The sequence below is a fragment of the Salmo salar genome, chromosome 22 (genome assembly GCF_965601325.2).
Source record: "Salmo salar chromosome 22, fSalSal1, whole genome shotgun sequence".
NCBI classification, from domain to species: Eukaryota; Metazoa; Chordata; class Actinopteri; order Salmoniformes; family Salmonidae; genus Salmo; species Salmo salar.
In genome coordinates this window covers 35854266-35875000 of record NC_138312.1, presented here as the reverse complement: position 1 = coordinate 35875000, position 20735 = coordinate 35854266, and the positions used below count along the sequence as shown (strand labels likewise).

At 45.6% G+C, this 20735-nt stretch overlaps 1 protein-coding gene across 1 annotated transcript in view; it reads left to right on the top strand.

Annotated features, from left to right (window-relative positions):
• Positions 1-19358, top strand: part of LOC106583281 (transmembrane protein 198) — a 21556-nt gene extending 2198 nt beyond the window's left edge. Inside the window, exons 2-5 of the mRNA XM_014167250.3 lie at positions 15235-15499; positions 16312-16887; positions 17315-17463; positions 17809-19358. Coding sequence (XP_014022725.3) covers positions 15358-15499; positions 16312-16887; positions 17315-17463; positions 17809-17958 — 1017 coding nt within the window. The 5' untranslated portion in view covers positions 15235-15357 and the 3' untranslated portion in view covers positions 17959-19358. The remainder of the gene's footprint in view (positions 1-15234; positions 15500-16311; positions 16888-17314; positions 17464-17808) is intronic.
• The last annotated feature ends 1377 nt before the right edge of the window (positions 19359-20735 follow it).

Below are 20735 nucleotides of genomic sequence, written 5' to 3'. Positions count from 1 at the left end.
GAGGGGCCTTTCTAATCGACCAGGCCCAGGTATCCTGGAAGGATATTGACCTCATCCCATCAGTAGAGGATGCCTGGTCGTTCTTTAAAAGTAATTTCCTCACCATCTTACATTTAATTTTTTTTTAAATTATTTTACCTTTATTTAACTAGGCAAGTCAGTTAAGAACAAATTCATATTTTCAATGATGGCCTAGGAACAGTGGGTTAACTGCCTTGTTCAGGGGCAGAACGACAAATTTTTACCTTGTCAGCTCGGAGATTCGAACTTGTAACCTTTGGTTACTAGCCCAACGCTCTAACCACTAGGCTACCCTGCCGCCCCCAAAAAATAAGCATGCCCCTTTCAAAAAATGTAGAACTAAGAACAGATATAGCCCTGTAACGACTGTCGTTGGGAATGGATGACCAAAACGCAGACGGGATATGAATGCTCATCTTTATATTTAATTAGAATAAAGTGAACACAGAAAACAAGAAAACGAAGAACGACAGGTGACAGTTTCACAGGCTATACAGAATCTAGCAGTGCGAAAAACAACAAGTGAAAAACACACTCCTAATATATGACTCCCAATCAGGAACAACGATAACCAGCTGTTCCTGATCGGGAGCCACACAGACCAACAAAGAAACAGACATACTAGAAAACACATACACAGACGTCTTCTGCCACGTCCTGACCAAAATACTACACAACTACTCCCTCTACTGGTCAGGACGTGACAGTACCCCCCCCCCACAAAAATCCCCAATACCACAACAAAAATAATACCCCCTAAACAAAAAGGGAAGGAAGGGAGGGTGGCTGCCGTCAACGACGGCACTAGTGCTACACCCCCCCCTCCCCAACCCACCTATCCTGGAGGTGGCTCTGGTTCCGGCCTACTGCCCTCCAGACTGTAGGCAGACTCATTTAGTTCACAGTTAAATATACACTTATTCAATTCCGGATCGTAAATAGACTCACTTGGTTCCGGATTGCTGACAGACTCACTTGGTTCCGGGTCGCAGGCAGACTCAACCGGTTCCGGGTCGCAGGCAGACTCAACCGGTTCCGGGTCGCAGGCAGACTCAACCGGTTCCGGGTCGCAGGCAGACTCAACCGGTTCCGGGTCGCAGGCAGACTCAACCGGTTCCGGGTCGCAGGCAGACTCAACCGGTTCCGGACAGTGGGCAGACTCAACCGGTTTCGGACAGTGGGCAGACTCAACCGGTTCTGGACAGTGGGCCGTCTCCCCTGGTTCCGGACAGTGGGCCGTCTCCCCTGGTTCCGGACAGTGGGCCGTCTCCCCTGGTTCCAGACAGTGGGCCGTCTCCCCTGGTTCCAGACAGTGGGCCGTCTCCCCTGGTTCAGGACAGTGGGCCGTCTCCCCTGGTTCAGGACAGTGGGCCGTCTCCCCTGGTTCCGGACAGTGGACCGTCTACCCTGGTTCCGGACAGTGGGCCGTCTCCCCTGGTTCAGGACAGTGGGCCGTCTCCCCTGGTTCAGGACAGTGGGCCGTCTCCCCTGGTTCAGGACAGTGGGCCGTCTCCCCTGGTTCAGGACAGTGGGCCGTCTCCCCTGGTTCCGGACACTCTTGACAAGGCACTGTTGCCGGACACTCTGGACGAGGCACTGCTGCCGGACACTCTGGACGAGGCACTGCTGCCGGACACTCTGGACGAGGCACTGTTGCCGGACACTCTGGCCTGGTCTGACGCACTGGAAGCCTGATGCGTGGGGCTGGTAGTGGAGGTACCAGCCTGGGGACATGCACCTCAGGGCTAGTGCGAGGAGCGGGAACAGGCTGAATAGGACTAGGCTGACTCATGGGAAGCTTGATTCATGGTGCTGGTACTGGTCATGCCAGACTGGAGGTACTCACTTCCGGGTCAGCACGAGAGGCGGGAACCGGACAGACTGGGCCAAGGAGGCGCACAGGTGGTCTTGCTCGCACCTCCTGCCCAACCCGTCCTGGCTGGGTGGAACTAGCAGCCCTGTACGAGCGGGGTGCTAGTACAGGGCGAACTGGGCTGTGCAGGGGCTTGATGGTTACTGTGCGTAGTGCGGGCGTAGGGTAGCCTGGTCCTAGGAGGCGTACCGGCGACCAGACGCGCTGCGCAAGCATCCTCCTACCAGGCTGGATGCCCACTCTAGCACGGCATCTGTGAGGGGCTGGAATAGCTCGCACTGGACTGTGTGTGCGTATGGGCGAGATTGTGCACACCTCAGCAAAACACGGCGCCCTCCACTCCATCCGCTCCTCCATATAATCACGGGTAGCTGGCTTATGGCTCTTCCTTGGCCCAGCCAAACTACCCGTGTGCCCCCCCCAAAACATTATTGGGGGTGCCTCTCCGGCTTCCTCGCCAGTCGTGTTCCCCGGTAGCGTTCCCGGTCCTCCCCAGCCTTCTTCCACGGGCCCTCTCCGGCCAGAATCTGTTCCCAAGTCCATCTCTCTCTATAGTCCATATACTCCACCTGCTGCTCCTTCCTCTGCTGCTTGGTCTTTGTTTGGTGGGTTGTTCTGTAACGACTGTCGTTGGGAATGGATGACCAAAACGCAGACGGGATATGAATGCTCATCTTTATATTTAATTAGAATAAAGTGAACACAGAAAACAAGAAAACGAAGAACGACAGGTGACAGTTTCACAGGCTATACAGAATCTAGCAGTGCGAAAAACAACAACCCACAAACCCCAGGTGAATAACACACTCCTAATATATGACTCCCAATCAGGAACAACGATAACCAGCTGTTCCTGATCGGGAGCCACACAGACCAACAAAGAAACAGACATACTAGAAAACACATACACAGACTTCTTCTGCCACGTCCTGACCAAAATACTACACAACTACTCCCTCTGCTGGTCAGGACGTGACAAGCCCTTGGTTCACTCCAGACCTGACTGCCCTCGACCAGCACAAAAACATCCTGTGGCGGACTGCACTAGCATCGAATAGTCCCCGCGATATGCAACTTTTCAGGGAAGTCAGGAACCAATACACGCAGTCAGTTAGGAAAGCAAAGGCTAGCTTTTTCAAACAGAAATTTGCATCCTGTAGCTCTAACTCCAAAAAGTTTTGGGACACTGTTCAGTCCATGGAGAATAAGAGCACCTCCTCCCAGCTGCCCACTGCACTGAGGCTAGGAAACACTGTCACCACCGATAAATCCACAATAATCGAGAATTTCAATAAGCATTTCTCTACGGCTGGCCATGCTTTCCTCCCGGCTATCCCAACCCCGGCCAACAGCTCCGCATCCCCCGCAGCTACTTGCCCAAGCCTCCCCAGCTTCTCCTTCACCCAAATCCAGATAGCAGATGTTCTGAAAGAGCTGCAAAACCTGGACCCGTACAGGGGCTAGACAATCTGGACCCTCTCTTTCTAAAATGATCCGCCACCATTGTTACAACCCCTATTACCAGTCTGTTCAACCTGTCTTTCGTATCATCCGAGATCCCTAAAGATTGGAAAGCTGCCTCGGTCCTCCCCCTCTTCAAAGAGGGTGACACTCTAGACCCAAACTGTTACAGACCTATATTCATCCTGCCCTGCCTTTCTAAAGTCTTCGAAAGCCAAGTTAACAAACAGATCACTGACCATTTCGAATCCCACGTACTTTCTCCGCTGTACACTTCGGGTTTCCGAGCTGGTCATGGGTGCACCTCAGCCACGCTCAAGTTATTAAACAATATCATAACCGCCATCGATAAAAGACAGTACTGTGCAGCCGTCTTCATCGACCTGGCCAAGGCTTTCGACTCTGTCAATCACCGTGTTCTTATCGGCAGACTCAACAGCCTTGGTTAATCAAATGACTGCCTCGCCTGGTTCACCAACTACTTCTTAGATGTGTGTCAAATCGGAGGGCCTGTTTTCCGGAACTCTGGCAGTCTCTATGGGGGTGCCACAGGGTTCAATTCTCGGGCTGACTCTTTTCTCTGTATATATCAACGATGTCGCTCTTGCTGCTGGTGATTCCTTGATCCACTTCTACGCAGATGACACCATTCTGTATAGAACTGGCCCTTCTTTGGACACTATGTTAACAAACCTCCAAACGAGCTTCAATGCCATACAACACTCCTTCCATGGCCTCCAACTGCTCTTAAACGCTAGTAAAACTAAATGCATGCTTTTCAACCGATCGCTGCCCACACCCGCCCGCCCGACTAGCATCAATACTCTGGATGGTTCTGACTTAGAATATGTGGACAACTACAAATACCTTGGTGTCTGGCTAGACTGTAAACTCTCCTTCCAGACTCATATTAAACATCTCCAATCCAAAATTAAATCTAGAATCGGCTTCCTATTTCGCAAACAAAGCATCTTTCACTCACGCTGCCAAACATACCCTCGTAAAACTGACTATAGTACCGATCCTCGACTTTGGCGATGTCATTTACATAATAGCCTCCAACACTACTCAGCAAACTGGATGCAGTCTATCACAGTGCCATCCGTTTTGTCACCAAAGCCCCATATACTACCCACCACTGCGACCTGTATGCTCTCGTCGGCTGGCCCTCGCTACATATTCGTGGCCAGACACACTGGCTCCAGGTCATCTATAAGCCTTTGCTAGGTTAAGCTCCACCTTATCTCAGCTCACTGGTCACCATAACAGCACCCACTCGTAGCACTGCTCCAGCAGGTATATCTCACTGGTCATCCCCAAAGCCAACACCTCCTTTGGCCGCCTTTCCTTACAGTTCTTTGCTGCCAATGACTTGAACAAATTGCAAAAATCGCTGAAGTTGGAGACTTTAACTTTAAGCATCAGCTATCTGAGCAGCTTACCGATCGCTGCAGCTGTACACAGTCCATCTGTAAATAGCCCATCCAATCTACCTACCTCGTCCCCATATTGTTTTTATTTACTTTTTTCTTTTTTGCACACCAGTATTTCTACTTGCACATCTATCACTCCAGTGTTAATTTGCTAAATTGTAATTACTTCGCTACTATGGCCTATTTATTACCTTACCTCCTTAATCCATTTGTACACACTGTATATAGATTTTCTTTGTGTTATTGACTGTACCTTTGCTTATTCCATGTGTAACTCTGTGTTGTTTGTGTCGCACTGCTTTGCTTTATCTTGGCCAGGTCGCAGTTGTAAATGTTAACTTGTTCTCAACTGGCCTACCTGGTTAAATAAATGTGAAATAAAAAAGAGACCCTCAGCTGTGGTAGCAGAGGTCAACCCTGCCAAGACTCGTATGGTCCAGCCAACAATGTGACCTGTCAGAGTTGAAAGGTCTCAACTTTAGCTTAGCGTCTCTTCATCTGTAGGAGGAGCGAGGGGGCAACGATGGGTCGTGTGTAAATAAGACTGCTGTTGCAAAGCTTGGGCAGCTGTGTATACCATCAATGAGGATCAGCCTCCGAGGCATGTATACCATCAGACTCCGAGGCATGCTCCCTGTCCTGTTGATCTGTAATGCAGTTCGAAATCTGGGCCTTTTTTGCTGTGCTGACAGTTTTGAGATAATTTAGAACGGGAAGTTTTGTTGAAGTTTAACTTTCCATGATCTGACAAGCCTTTCTCATGTGTTCTCTACATCAGGCTATTTCAGGAGAAGTCCTGTGATTGATAGATGCTCTATCTTTTTATTTATTATCATTTCCAGGGACCTCTCTTCATAGACCTGGTCTGGATATCCCAGTTTCTTTGGCCCCTGTAATGTTATTGCTGTATCTATGTCTGCAATGTTAAATTCGTTACAGTAAAACTGAATGCACAGAGCATACTTCCTTGTCTATACAGAAAAGGACAGTCTATCATGATAACAATATTCGTCATGAAATGTTTATTACCAGATGCATTTAATTGATTATAATACCAAGTCACATTCTGAAGTGTCTCAATAATCCCAACATAGTCTACTCAATCCGTCTCACTGTCTAGTTTCTTTGTGTCACAGACCTTCAAGTAGCTAGTTCATAGGACATGAGCTCAGAAGAACAAGGCTAACTTTGTTAAAAGCACAGTGCCTTCAGAAAGTATTCATACCCCTTTACTTATTCCACATTTTGTTGTGTTACAGCCTGAATTCAAAATGGATTAAATTGACTGAATGAGTTACTATCCTGATTTCCATCATATCCCATGGTTGTCAGGCATTGCTCTACAAGCCAAGGACTGATTTAGGCATACTACTACTGCCTTGGAGTAGTCTATACTCCAATGTACTGTACTGTGTTGGTCCTGCACTGGTAGTGTATTTATACACTGAACACATGAGGATCTCACACAAATGAGCCCCCTCAGTTAAAAGACCCTGGAAATAGAGTCTATGATGAACCCTGTTGGCAAGAGGAGATGCTTGTTGTGGGTTAGGCCGGGAGATGGAGAGAGTCTTCTCCTGTAGCATTAGTCTAGTAAGGGCAGTCAAAGTATTTGGGTGTGGAATAGTTCTGCTGTCTCATTGCCTGAGCTGAGCATCCAAAAGGAATAGTAGGGGTTTTTGGGGTCTTGGAGATCCACAAACATCCATTCATAGAGAAACTCAAAGTATTGGGTGATGTAGTTTTCCCCTGGCTTAGGGGATGCCAGAGAATCCTAGAAGTGTACACGAAGGAGGTATTTTAGGATGGGAGAGACCTTAAGGAGGTACACTTATACCCTGGCACCAGACAGATGTTGGGTGGAATGGAAGAACTGCTCTGCGCTGCTGTAAATGACAGAGATGACCTTGAAGTGGCAGAAACGCTTCAAGCTCTGTCAAGTTGGTTGTTGATCATTGTTAGACAGCCATTTTCAAGTCTTGCCATAGATTTTCAAGTAGATTTAAGTCAAAACTGTAACTAGGCCACTCAGGAACATTCAATGTCATCTTGGTAAGCAACTCCAGTGTATATTCGGCCTTGAGTTTTAGGTTATTGTCCTGCTGAAAGGTGAGTTTGTCTCCAGTGTCTGTTGGAAAGCAGACTGAACCAGGTTTTACTCTAGGATTTTGCCTGTGCTTAGCTCTATTCCGTTTCTTTTTATCAAAAAACTCCGTAGTCCCAAGATGATGAAGCCACCATGCTTGAAAATATGAAGAGTGGAACTGTGTTGGATTTGCCCCAAATATAACGCTTTGTATACAGGAAATAAAGTACATTTTCTTTCCCACAGTTTTTGTAGTTTTACTTTAGTGCGTTGTTGTAGATGGGGTGCATGTTTTGTAATATTTTTATTCTGTACAGACTTCCTTTTTACTCTGTAATTTAGGTTAGTATTGTGGAGTAACTACAATGTAGTTGATCCATCCTCAATTTTCTCCTACCATGGCCATTAAACTCTGTAACTGTTTTAAAATCACCATTGGCCTCATGGTTAAATCCCTGAGTGGTTTCCTTACCCCCCCTGCAACTGAGTTAGGAAGGATTGTATTGATACACCATCCAAAGCGTAATTAATTACTTCACCATGCTCAAAGGGATATTCAGTGTCTGCTTTTTTAAAAACCTATATACCAAATAGGTGCCCTTCTTAGCGAGGCATTGGAAAACGTCCCTGGTCTTTGTGGTTAAATCTGTGCATGAAATTCCCTACTCGACTGAGAGACCTTGCAGATAATTGTATGTGTGGGGCTCAGAGATGGGGTAATCATTCAAAGTCAAGACATTTCAGCGTCTAATTTTGTATTCATTTGTAAAAATTTCTAACAAAATACAATTTTGTCATCGTGGGGTATTTATTGTGTGTAGATCAGTGGCACAAAATCTGAATTTAATCTATTTGAAATTCAGGCTGTAACACAACAAAATGTGGAAGAAAACAAGGGGTGTGAATACTTTCTGAAGGCACTGTAGGTGAGGCTAGGCATCCAGTCCTTTGTTTTTGTGTTCATAGTGACTCCATCACACTCCACTCCCTGTATAGCCTAGTCTGGCTTTGTAATGACACTATATGTCCAATTTGTTTCTTATAGTCTGCTAGTTCTAAACCGTGTAACGTGTAGACCTAATTCTTGCATTCGATGTTTTCTCTCATAAAGACCCGCCATCACTCTTTAACTCTGTGTAATGATAAGTATACTACATTCAGTGGTGTAAAGTACTTAAGTAAAATTACTTCAAAGTACTACATAAGTGGTTTTTGGGGGTATCTGTACTTTACTTTACTATTTATATTTTTGACAACTTTTACTTCACTACATTCCTAAAGAAAATAATGTACTTTTTACTCCATGCATTTTCCCTGACACCCAAAAGTACTCGTTACATTTGGAATGCTTAGCATGACAAGAAAATGGTCCAATTCACACACTTATCAAGAGAACATCCCTGGTCATCTCTACTGCCTCTGATCTGGCGGACTCACTAAACACAAACGCTTCATTTGTAAATGATGTCTGAGTGTTGCAGTGTGTCCATGGCTATATGTAATTAAAAAATGAACACATTGTGTCACGTCCTGACCAGTTAAGGGTTATGTGTTGTTGTAGTTTGGTCAGGATGTGGCAGAGGGTATTTGTTTTATATGGTTTGGGGTGGTGGTGTAGGTAGTAGGTCGTTTTATTTATGTATTCCGGGGGTTTTGGGCACTGCTCTGTGTTTATGTATTTCTATGTTTAGTTAGTTAGTTGTGGGTATAGGTTCTAGGTTCGTTTTCTATGTATAGTTAATTGGGATGGGACTCCCAATTGAAGGCAGGTGTGTTGAGTTGCCTTTGATTGGGAGTCCTATATAATAGGGTGTGTTTGTCTTTGTGGGTAGTTGTTTTTGCACTGTGTTTGTATAGCCTGCAAAACTGTTGCACTGTCGTTGTTTCTTGTTTTGTATAGTGTTCACGTTATTGATTAATTAAATTCAAAGATGAACGCGACCTCCGCTGCGTATTGGTCTACTTTGTCAGATGAGGACTTCTCTATTTCTTCTGAAGACGAAGACAACTGTGACACATTGTGCCATCTGGTTTGCTTAATATAAGGAATTTGAAATAATTTATACCTTTAATACTTAAGTATATTTAAAAGCAAATACTTTAACTTTTACTCAAGTAGTATTTTACCATGTGACTCACTTTTACTTGAGTCATTTTCTTTTAAAGTACCTTTTACTCAAGTATGATAATTGGCTACTTTTTCCACCACAGACTACATTTACTATCCAGCCCATTTATTTTGTTGTAGGCTATTTTAACAACTGAATGCAATTATTAAGGATTATTAAGGAGGTCGGTGGCATTTCTGGCTCTCTGAACTACATTGACATTGCCAGTCTCTAGAAAAAAAGCATCCCTATTTGTACAAACACGGAATTGTCGATGTGCATGGTGGGGATGATTATAATGTGTGGATTGGAGTTGTTATATTTGCATGAGTGTGTGTGTGTGACGTTTGTGTGTCTGTTGTGTGAGTGTGCATGGAAATAGGGGTGTGTGTCTACATGTGTATCATACACGTGACTGCCTCTCGAAAAGGCTTCTCATTGTTTCTCTGTTCTTCTACTTACTGTTTTTTTCTCCTTTTTTGTAAGGAACTCTCTACAATCAGAATTGAAAGGCCTCCATTGTTTGGGCCTTTCACAAAGGCAGGCATGGAGTGGAAGGGCTTGAGGGAGAATAGGATCTCTTTCTGAGACTGATAAAACTATTACAATATTTAAAAGGATATACAGTATGCTAAATAGTGGGTTTCCTGGATACTCATTCAGACATAATATAAAACATGTGTGCTTGCCATCAGAGACAGTTGTTTGCGTGTCTGTAAGTGAAGAAATGTAGGCCTATAAACTACATTGGAGTTTAAAGGAGAAACGTGACCATAACTTTTCCTACGTGGCGATTGGGAGGTAGATGGTTTGGGGGGTTTGATAGTGATGTATTATCTTTTATGATTACTTTAGAGGTTTGTTATTTTGGCACATCTGCACATGTTAGAAAGGTCAGTGTGTATGGTCTTAGAGTTCATGTCAGTGTTAGGCTTTGTCGTAAACTTACTGCCCCTCAAATCACTTTCTATATATTCTCACTCTGTAATTACTGCTCTCTGAAGGGGTTACAGACTACATTATCCCTCCCTCCCTCCCTCCCTCCCTCCCTCCCTCCCTCCCTCCCTCTCTTTGAAGAGCACTGTAGGGTCCAGAGCCTGGTCCAGAACTTGGACCGAAAGCTCTCTGCTCTCTGCTCTCGGTCCAAGCCTGGCTAAAGAAAGACTGGAGGCATGGAGGGAGGGGAGTGGGAGACGGTGCGGCAGTGCCAAAATCATTGCAGGTCCCCCCTCCGCCTCATTCACTCTTGAGGAACAAAGTGTTGTTTGAGAGGGACTGGTCAGAGATTTAGAGGAGAAATGATACAGAGACAGGCTGAGAGAGAGAATGGTGGAGAGCTGTGACTTTATCACCAACTTAATAAAAATGTCTGGATGTGAAAGGAGTGTAGATGAGGTTTGAGGGCTCCCGAGTGGCATAGTGGTCTAAGGCACTGCATCTCAGTGCTAGAGGCGTCACTACAGACACCCTGGCTCGATTCCAGGCTGTATCACAACTGGCTGTCATTGGGAGTCCAATAGGGCGGCACACAATTGGCCCAGCGTCGCCCGGGTTTGGCCTGTGTGTAGTCCGTCATTGTAAATAAGAATGTGTTCTTAACTGACTTGCCTAGTTAAATAAAAATACAAAAATAATTAAGGATGTCTTTATGACTGGTAGATCATTCTATCCTCGTTTCATCTTCAGATTCATCATTTCCTTCGTTAGTCAGCATGGATGAGTAAAGGTTATCAAAGATTTGTGATTTTACCATAGTGGTCTAGTCATCATAATAAATCTGTTGAAATGCACTTAATGACTTGTAACCATGGTATTTATGTTCTTCCTCAATAGAACATAGTGTCAATTATTTGCCTTTTAAGAGATGAAAGGGAGGCTGTCTCTCAGTAGACCACTTTCAAACACTGTCACATATCATGTGGAGTGCATCTCATTTGCTCCCTGTTTTTGAGATGAGCTGAGATGACAAACGAGTCTTGTCCCTTCATTTCCCAGTCAAATGAGCTCCCAAATGCAGCAGGTTTTTCAGTTTTTCTCTCCCTGCTCAAAACAGCCATTTACATAACACTCTTCAGGACTGCTTTTAATCTGATTAGCATTCCTCAATAACTAACAAGGTCTATTTAGTAACGACAAGGTCTATTTAGTAACGACAAGGTCTATTTAGTAACGACAAGGTCTATTTAGTAACGACAAGGTCTATTAAGTGCAGCAATTTTACTTCATAAGAAACAAAATGGAAGATGTCTCATTGCACCATATATCAACATGTATTTGATGATGTCTATTTGATTTAATTACAAGTATTTAAGGACCAGGTTTGGTTGGTAATGGTTTGGACAGGTCAGTGAGAGGTGTTATTCAAGTTCAGGAGGATTGGTAAATCTATCCAGAAAGCGTGTTTCACCTATTTGACCACATAAAAAATTGGCTTTATCTGTACACAAGTTCTGTTCAAGTTGCCAGCCAGAGAGCATTCTCTCTCAGCTGTGAATGTTGATATCATAATGTTTCACATATTAGAGCATGAGTGAGTGCATCTGAATCCATGATGAAAGGCTCATATAAACACAATCCAGTTGTGAGATCATTTTGAACATGTGGACTGAGGGTGGAGTGTTTTATTTGACTTGTTTAGAGATCATAACCCACAGTTGTAGCAGAACCCATTGTCATCATCATGTTCTAATAGGCATTCAACACGATATCAGCAATTTTTTTTTTTTTTTTAGCCTGTTATGTTGGATTAAACCAGAAAATAAGAGTGTCGGTGTTGACGCTTCAGCCTCCAAATCCAACTCTAACTTTCCTGCTCTGCTTCCTCGCCCTGAGAGAAAAGTCACCTCCAGCACAGCCCCGCCACTGATCTCCACTTTCTCCTCTTGGCCACAGCTTCCTGCCAATGAGAGAGTGTTTCTCTTATGGTTAATAGGCAACCACAGTTGGCACAAGGTGGACACCATGGAGTAGGTTGGTCCTATCATGTCCATACTATTCTCCAGTCTCCACCATGCCCAACGAGCAGGACACATTGGGCACGGTGTTTGGCATTTGGAATCATGGAGAATTAGTTTTATAGCTGCAGCTATAAGGGTGGGGGCCGGATCTGTAGATCAACAGGCATCATGCCCAGTCAGGGGGAAACCATGGCAAATGGCAGTCTCGCATACCCCCCTGTGCCAAGCTGTGCCACCATACAGCTGGGCTGTATAACGTTTAGTTCTCAGCTGCCCTCTGCCTTAAAGCCAGAGCACCCTTGGAATCCCTGACCTCTCTCACACCCCTGCACCCCCATCAGTGGTTAATGAAACCCACCCAAATTAGCTATGTGGGGAACCTGGGCATGGCTCTGCCCATCTCTCAGCTGTTGAGGCTTGAGCTCCCTCCCTCCAGCCCACCCCTCCCTCCCTCCAGCCCACCCCTCCCTCCCTCCATCCATCCATCCATCCATGGTGTTTGTCAAGTAAGTGTGTTAGGCAACATTCTAAAGCAATTTGTTCCAAGGTCATTTCATACCAACATACTCAGTCATCTATAAGTGTGACTATATTTACATATACAGCACTAGCAGCAACCTTATTATACCTGTTGTCAAGACAACACACACAATGTCATATTGGAATGAGGTCATTCAAGATGTACTTCATCAAAATGTATCGAAAGAGACTATTTCTCAACTTCTACTTCTGTGCCTTGAGCTCCGAGATAAAACATGGAGCCACGTCACTTCCTCCTTATCTGGTGAGAATGGGTGACAATATCAGCCTTCTGGACAGCTACCAGCTAGACCCCTTTATCCCACTGGGCACAGATGTGAATTCAACGTCTATTCCACGTTGGTTCAACTTAATTTCATTGAAATGACGTGAAAACAACGTTGATTCAACCAGTGTGTGCCCAGTGGGATCCTTCATCCACCCACACGCTCAATGCCATGGCACACACACATACACACTCAGACACCACCTCCTTTCCCGGGGTCCCTCCACCTCTATGTGATATGCCCTATCTCCCAGCATGCTTTGCTGTGTGTGCCAGTAGAGGTCAATGCTGGGGTTTTATAGCCTTTGTGCCGCCCCATAATGGCACCATTCTCCCTGAACGGCACGGACTCCAGGCCTCACACACACACTGGCCACCATTGTGACTCACACAGGGACAATGTGGGGACAGACACATGGACGTGGGAGAGAGTTGGTGTGTGTGCGGTCGGATGAACAAGTTGTGCAACTTGATGGATTACCCACAACACCCTCGCAGTCACTTTTTAATGCCTTCAGAGGTGAGCAGTTATCTTAGCTTTCCCTTGCTCTTCAAACTTTCTCCTATTCCTGTTTTTGGTCCAGCTGAATGGTGAAGTTTGAGTAGAATTTTGACTGTAAACAGATATATTTAATAGTTTGCAAAAGTTCTGTCTTGCACAATCAGAGGATATTTTTTTGGCATGAACTTCAATAAAAGTTCCTGTTAGTGTGTTAACTTTGACTAGGGCAGGTTGGAGGTAATGCCACAAATCCATCCATGTCATCATAACTGAATATGATGAAAGAGAAGTCCATACTATAGCCTCAAGGTGAAATGCCCTCATGCTTTCAATAAGGGTGATACTGCACCGCACATTATTAGCCTAAATACTGTATGACTTCTGTATATCAGATTTCAGTCTCATTCTAAAGCATTCATTGTCCTGGCTTCATCCTCTCAGACCTACTTGGAAAGTCGTGCCACAGACACAGCAGACCAGTGGGACTGTAGAGCTCTGATGGCTAGATCATTTGTCTTGAGTTGTCCTTGGCCTTTTGAAAACAAGTGAGACAGAACAGAGGGGACTATCTGGCCGAGACAGAGAGGCAGACATGTGAAGGACTGAGTGAATGAAGTGAGAACTCTTCCTCTAGCTCTGGAAAAAGAGAGGCAACCAGAGAGCTACTTTCCAACGGGCCCTCATTTTTTCCATGTCAAGTCATGTCCAGGTCATAATGTATCTCAGACAGAGAGGGAGAGGGAGAGGGGTGGGTGGGAAGAGGAGTTTAAAAGCAGAAGTTTGGGAGAATGGAGGGAGGGGGGGGACTGAGAAGTGAAAGAGCAGATCAGGAGAGCAGGCACCCAGCTCTGTTACTGTTTTTCTCCTGAGCCTGGAAACGTGAGTTTGCTGTAATCGGATCAGAACTGGGGTGAGATCATAAAGAAGGCTGGCCAGCAGCCCACCCTGAGCAATGAGCCCTACACATCCTCCCCAACAGGCACACTGGGAGGGGAGTGGGGCTGCCTGATTAACCCTTCACTAGCACCACTCGATGTCCGTAGTAGCCCTACTTTTAGTATAGTCATTTACTTTCACCCAGACCTTTTTACTACATAGCCTATTTTAAATACCTGACATTGACACCCCAAGTTCAATTTAGGAGAGTTGTAAAAAAAAAAAAAAAAACTTGGACCCCAGTAAACTTGAGTGGGTGTTTGCTGCCGATATGAAATCAGTGTTGAATATGCTCACTGAAAATGATGGTGTTTGAGTGGACTTGAGTCGACACTGGACATCTGCTGCTATGTTGATTAGAATGGTCATAATTACAAAAATACAGTAGAGTAGACAGACACTGCAATAATTCAATATTCTATAGGACGTTCCAATACTCGGTACTGGTGTCTATAGGCGTTTTTGGTACAGTTTTCTTTCATTATGTACTACAGGATGTCTCTGTAGTATGTGGTTGTCCATGTTTATGTACTCCCATGATACTGTAGTCATGGCAACAGGGTGTATGTGTGGTATACAGTACTGTGGGTTATCATGGGGGGCTGGGCTAGCAGCATATGGAGTGTCTGGCAGGCCTATATGCAGAGTCACCAGGGAGAAGTCACAGATGGCCGGCAGATTTCACACTTCTCCTGAAGCCTCGGGGAACACTGGCGGGGGTGAGGGGTCAGAGGTCTGAATCAGGGGTGGAGGGGTGAGGCGGAGGGGGGTTCTAGAGTGTCCTACATGCACCATGTTAAGCATCAATGGAGTCTCGCAACTCACCACTTTGTGTTCTCTATTTTGTGGGTAAGGCAGTGTTTGTTAACCTAGCCCTAGATTTTAAAGTTGAGCCAAGATGCCTTCTCAGTCCTCTTTGCCAGTACTGTGCCCTAAAGTCTTAACAGAGACAAATAAATACTGTAAGCCACTTTATTGCATTGTGAGTTAACCCATTGTGATGGCCTGTGATGATCTATGACTTACTCAGATATTTATCTTTCATGTTACAGGCGCCCAAGTTGTTCTGATGAACTTCAGATAACAGCACCACTCCTTATCCTTCAGTCCCAACCTTCAACCACCACCACCTCCTTGTCTCCCCGGTGGTCTGGTCGGTCGGAGGGAGCCCCAGGATGACAGACCCTGACGTGGCTGAAGGGGATGGCCTGGCCGAGGTGAACGCCTGCAGCCTGGAGATCGAGAGGAAGTATGAGCTCATCCCTGCCGTCATCTGCTCCATGTGCTGCCTGTTCGGCATCATCTACTGCTTCATTGGTAAGGTCACCACGGGGTCAAGGCCACAAGTCGTACCCCAACCACGTCACGTCAACGAATAAAATAAATCTTCAATAACAAGGGCTGCATCCCAAATGGAACCCCATTCCTTATATAGTGCACTACTTTTGACCAAGGCCATGGTGCACAACTTTTGAACAGAGCCATATGTGGGGAATAGGGTGCCATTTGGGACGCAAACAATGTACTAGAGCAGGGGATAGGGAATGTGTATTCAGACGTATCATATGTCTGCTAATGTGTTATACAGCAGGGTTCTCCCCAGGATTTTCCTGCAATCTACAGCAAAACAATAATCATATTAGGGTGTGGTGTCTGGCCTTAAATGATAACAAATAGAGTAAAAACACACTTTATTTATTCATTATATTTTTCTCACCAAATCCAACTTAATAACCACAATTGCTTCTTTCTCCTCCATACCGCCTCTCTTTTTAGTTTTAACTGTAGGGTCATTTATACGGCATTACATTGCTTACAGTTGATATTCTGAGTGCCCTAGCCTCTGCAATTTAACTTTATCTTTAAGTCCTAACTTATCACCTGCATATTTCTTTACTGTTAGATTCCTCAGGCTATTGAATCTCCCCCTATTGAAGTGAAGTACAACTTTAAATAAGTATTGTTTTCTTTTCACCCCTCTCTCAACCCCTCTCCTCTCTCCCTCTCTACCCCTTTCCACTCTCTCTCACCATTCCCTCTCTACCCCTCTCCCCTCTCATCTCTCCCTCACCATTCCCTCTCTCTACTCTGTCCCTCACCTTTCCCTCTTCACCTCTCTTCTCTCCCAGGATATCGCTGCTTCAAGGCAGTCATGTTCCTGTCGGGCCTGATGTTCGGCTCTGTCATAATCTTCCTGCTGTGCCACAAGGAGCGGGTGCTGGACACCCAGCTGAGTGTGGAGGCCTCGGCGGGTATCGGCCTCGGCATCGGCCTGCTGTGTGGCCTGGTCACCATGCTGGTGCGCTCCGTGGGTCTCTTCATGACGGGTCTGTTACTGGGCCTGCTACTTGCCCTCGCCACCCTGCTGGTCACCCACCAGTTCTACACACCCACCACCGTCTGGGTGCCCCTAGGGGTGCTGCTGGGCACGGGTATGCTGTTCGCCGTGCTCACCCTACAGTGGCAGAAGCTCTTCACCGTGTTGTCTACGTCTGTGTTCGGGGCGGCCATTATGACGGTGTGCGCCGACTACTTTGTGGAGATGCTGGCGCTGGCCAGACACGCGTATCAGTGCTTGAGGCTGTCACCGGCGCGGTCGCTCTGCTGGTACAGCTGGGTGATCATGGGTATCTGGCCAGCACTCAGCTTCATGGGGGTGCTGGTGCAGTGGAAGCTGACAGCCGTGGGGTTCTCACACACTGAGGGTAAGCATCATAGAATTCCATATAGACGTAATGTATAGGATCTCTGTGGTAAGCATGGGAGGTAGAGGAAGCTGTTTGTAGAGTATGATGCATCTGTATATCTCAATATGGACTATGGGTTATATTATGTTCTCTTCACTGCTACAGTGGTTTTATGGTGTTAGAGAACATTGTCCTGGTATTGACACGAAACAGATTGTCTCCCAAGTCAGCTGTTTATATTACATTTCATGTGATTTAAGAATGTCAAATGTTCCCCTAAAGCTCTCGTGTGCTCTGTAGAATTACTAAGAAATGATTCACTGAGTAAACACACCTCTCTCCTCTGGCTCTCCTCTGGCTCTCCTCTGGCTCTCCTCTGGCTCTCCTCTGGCTCTCCTCTGGCTCTCCTCTGGCTCATATCTCTCTCTTATCTCTCTCGTTTCAGTCATCATCAGCAGGAGGCAGAAACGGGTCCAGTTGATGCGGATCAGACAGAAAGATGTCAAGAAGCGCCAGCAGAACAGTGGGCAGGAGGGCACATACCGTCGCAAGCCCACCCCTGTCAAACGCTATGCCGGAGACCTACTGGCACCGGTCAGTCTCTCTCTCTCACACACACACACACACACACACACAAACTCCAGAGGAGGCTGGTGGGAGGAGCTATAGGAGGATGGGCTCATTGTAATAGCTGGAATGGAATAAATGCAACAGAGTCAAAAATGTTGTTTCCATATGTTTGATGTGTTTGATACAGTTCCATGTATTCCATTCCAGACATTACAATGAGCCTGTCCTCCTATAGCTCCTCCCACCAGCCTCCTCTGACACATACACACTCTATTCTATTTGAATTCCAACATGTAGAACCCGGGTTGATTCTGATTATATTCCCTCTCTCCTCTCTTCTTCCCCTCTCTCCTTTATTCCTTCTCTCAGAGCTACCTGCAGAGTCTTAGGGACAGACAGATGGGCACAGGCAACTCCCTCAGCAGCCTGGGAACTACCAACCACACAATAATCGACTTTGACAACGAGACAAGCTCCACCGTACCCCTCACCGTCACCACACCTGTTAACAGGGTCTGATGCACCGAGGGACAAACGGGGACGACCACTTGTTTCTTGTCCCTCCACCACAGTCCTCCTCCCTATGTAGTGTACTGTTGACCCTACAGACTACTCTTTCAGGCAATGTGAGAGTCTATTGAATAATGGACGTTCCTTACATATGACTTGGAAAAGGGCCTTGAATGCTGTCCAAGTGAAGATCAAAGCACACCTCCAGTGTACTGTACTGTACCTCGTTTGGAATGGCAGACTGGAAGGCGATGTAATGGTTCCTCCATCTGTGAGCTGTTCCCTGAGAGTGGTTGGTGTTTGGCCCCCCGTTTGATGTGTGCTGTAATCACTCTTTCAATAGACTGGGCCTGTGTGGCCTTTTCCTGTGTTGTCTGCTCTGAGCGGTGGCAGGTACATGTGAAAAGTCTGAAGGCCACTTCTGCTAGAGAGAAACAAACAGAGAGTGAGAACTGAAATGCTATGGGGTTAGGACAGAGCAGAGTACACAGTCGGAAGAAGAAGAAGGAGCAGAAATGATCTCATCTGACTTCTGAGGTCGTATACTTTCTCTGGTGCCATTATGTGATTGTTTGATTACATGTAGGAGAAATCACTTGACTGATGAAAACAGACTTGTTTTTGCGAGAGCTACCTCCCCGAGTGATTTCAACTTTTATAATTGGAGTTAACTGTGCTTTAATGACTTGAAATGAACCAGTGGTGTGTAAACTCGGGTCAACCGCCTCACAGAACAGGACACCAGCTGATGTTGACAAGGCACTGTGACGGGACAAAGAAGAGGACATTTCGAGACACATTTCTCTGACCAGTGTTTTCTGTCTGTGTGAGTGTGTGTGCATTTGTAATGTTAAGGTGTGTGCATTACTGTTTACTTGTCCCTTTTTCGAAGTAACTGCCTGTATAGTTGAGTGTAGAAGGTTCAGGTCCAGAGAGATACACGGCAGCCATTTTGTGCCTAAATACAATAGAGATTACATGGGCAACTGTTACAAGTGACATTTACGTTTGTTTTCATTGGAACTGCAGTGCCATTTTTAGCGGTAGCAATACTGCAATACTATACAATGTTGTTTCAAACCATACTTGGTTATGCCAGTTATTTTTGAGCAGTGGCTTGTTTTCATTACAATTTCTAGGCAGTTTTACCTGTGTAGTACCTGTATTCAGTAATGTATATGAACAATAACATTGAAGGAATGTGCTATGGAAAATATTTTAGCATACATTTGCTGTACTCTAGGTTACTAAGGAATTATCAGTGTTTTTAAAATTGTAATTTACTTTTGTTTTAGAATTTTAGAGGGACAGTAGGCCTACTCTCACTCAGTACTCAACTATTCTGAATCTGTACAGAATTGTCAATAGGAAATTGAAAGATAAACCATTAAATTAGTTTAAAAACAAAAGCTGTCTGAGTCATTTGTCTGAGGCTAAATGGCTCTATTTTCCCTCACTGGTCACCTAGCAACATCAGTTGCCAAATTCTGCCTTGGAATCAGAAACACAGAGGGTCTTGAAGGCAACAAATGGGGGTGATTTCCTGCTCCCTGATTGGTTTAAGCAGTGGTGTTGCTGTGGCAGCTCCGAACTTTAGCAGCCCACAAGTATCATGCATGAAAGCACATGGCTCTCGTCATAGGCTACAATGACCTCAAGTATTTCACTAATCTTGGTGTCTCTGTTGTTCATTAGCCATTGCAATGAGATCAGAGTAGGTTTACATCATAAAGGAAACAATGCCTGTTTTATTGTTGACTGTCATGACTAATTTGCACAACTGTCTTAGATGAAAAAAGTAATTGCATACATATATTCTGAACGAAAAACTATTTTTTAAAGAGCTGGTCCCATGTTTCATGAGCTGAATTTTTTTTCTTCAATTTAACTAAGCAAGTCATTTAAGAACACATTCTTATTTACATTGACAGCCTACACCGGCCAAACCCGGACAACGCTGGGCCAATTGTGCGCCGCCCTATGGGACTCCCAATCACGGCCGGTTGTGATACAGCCTGGATTCGAACCAGGGTGTCTGTAGTGATGCCTCTAGCACTGAGATGCAGTGCCTTACGTGCCACTCGAGATCCCAGACATTTGCCATACTCACAAAAAGCTTTTTTCTCTCAAATGTTGTCCACAAATTTGTTTACATCCCTGTTACTGAGCATTTCTCATTTGCCAATATAATCATCCACCTGACAGGTGTGGCATATCAACAAGCTGATTAAACAGCATGATCATTACACAGATTCATCTTGTGCTGGGGACAATTAAAGGCCACTCTAAAATGTGCAGTTTTGTCACACAACACAATGCCACAGATGTCTCAAGTTTTGAGGGAGTGTGCAATTGGCATGCTGACTGCAGGAATGTCCACCAGAGCTGTTGCCAGATAATTTAATGTTAATTCCTCTACCAATGTCGTTTTAGAGAATTTGGCAGTGCCTGCAACCGGCCTCACAACCGCAGACCACCTGTAACCACGCCAGCCCAGGACCTCAACATCCGGCTTCTTCTCCTGTGGGATCGTCTGAGACCAGCCATTCGGACATCTGATGAAACTGTGGGTTTGCACAACCAAAACAATTTCTGCATAAACTGTCGGAAACCGTCTCAGGGAAGCTCATCTGCTCGTTGTCCTCACCAGGGTCTTGGCCTGACTGCAGTTTGCCGTCGTAATCGACTGCAGTGGGCAAATGCTCACCTTCGATGGCCACTGGCACGCTGGAGAAGTGTGCTCTTCATGGATGAATCCCGGTTTCAACTATACCGAGCAGACGGCG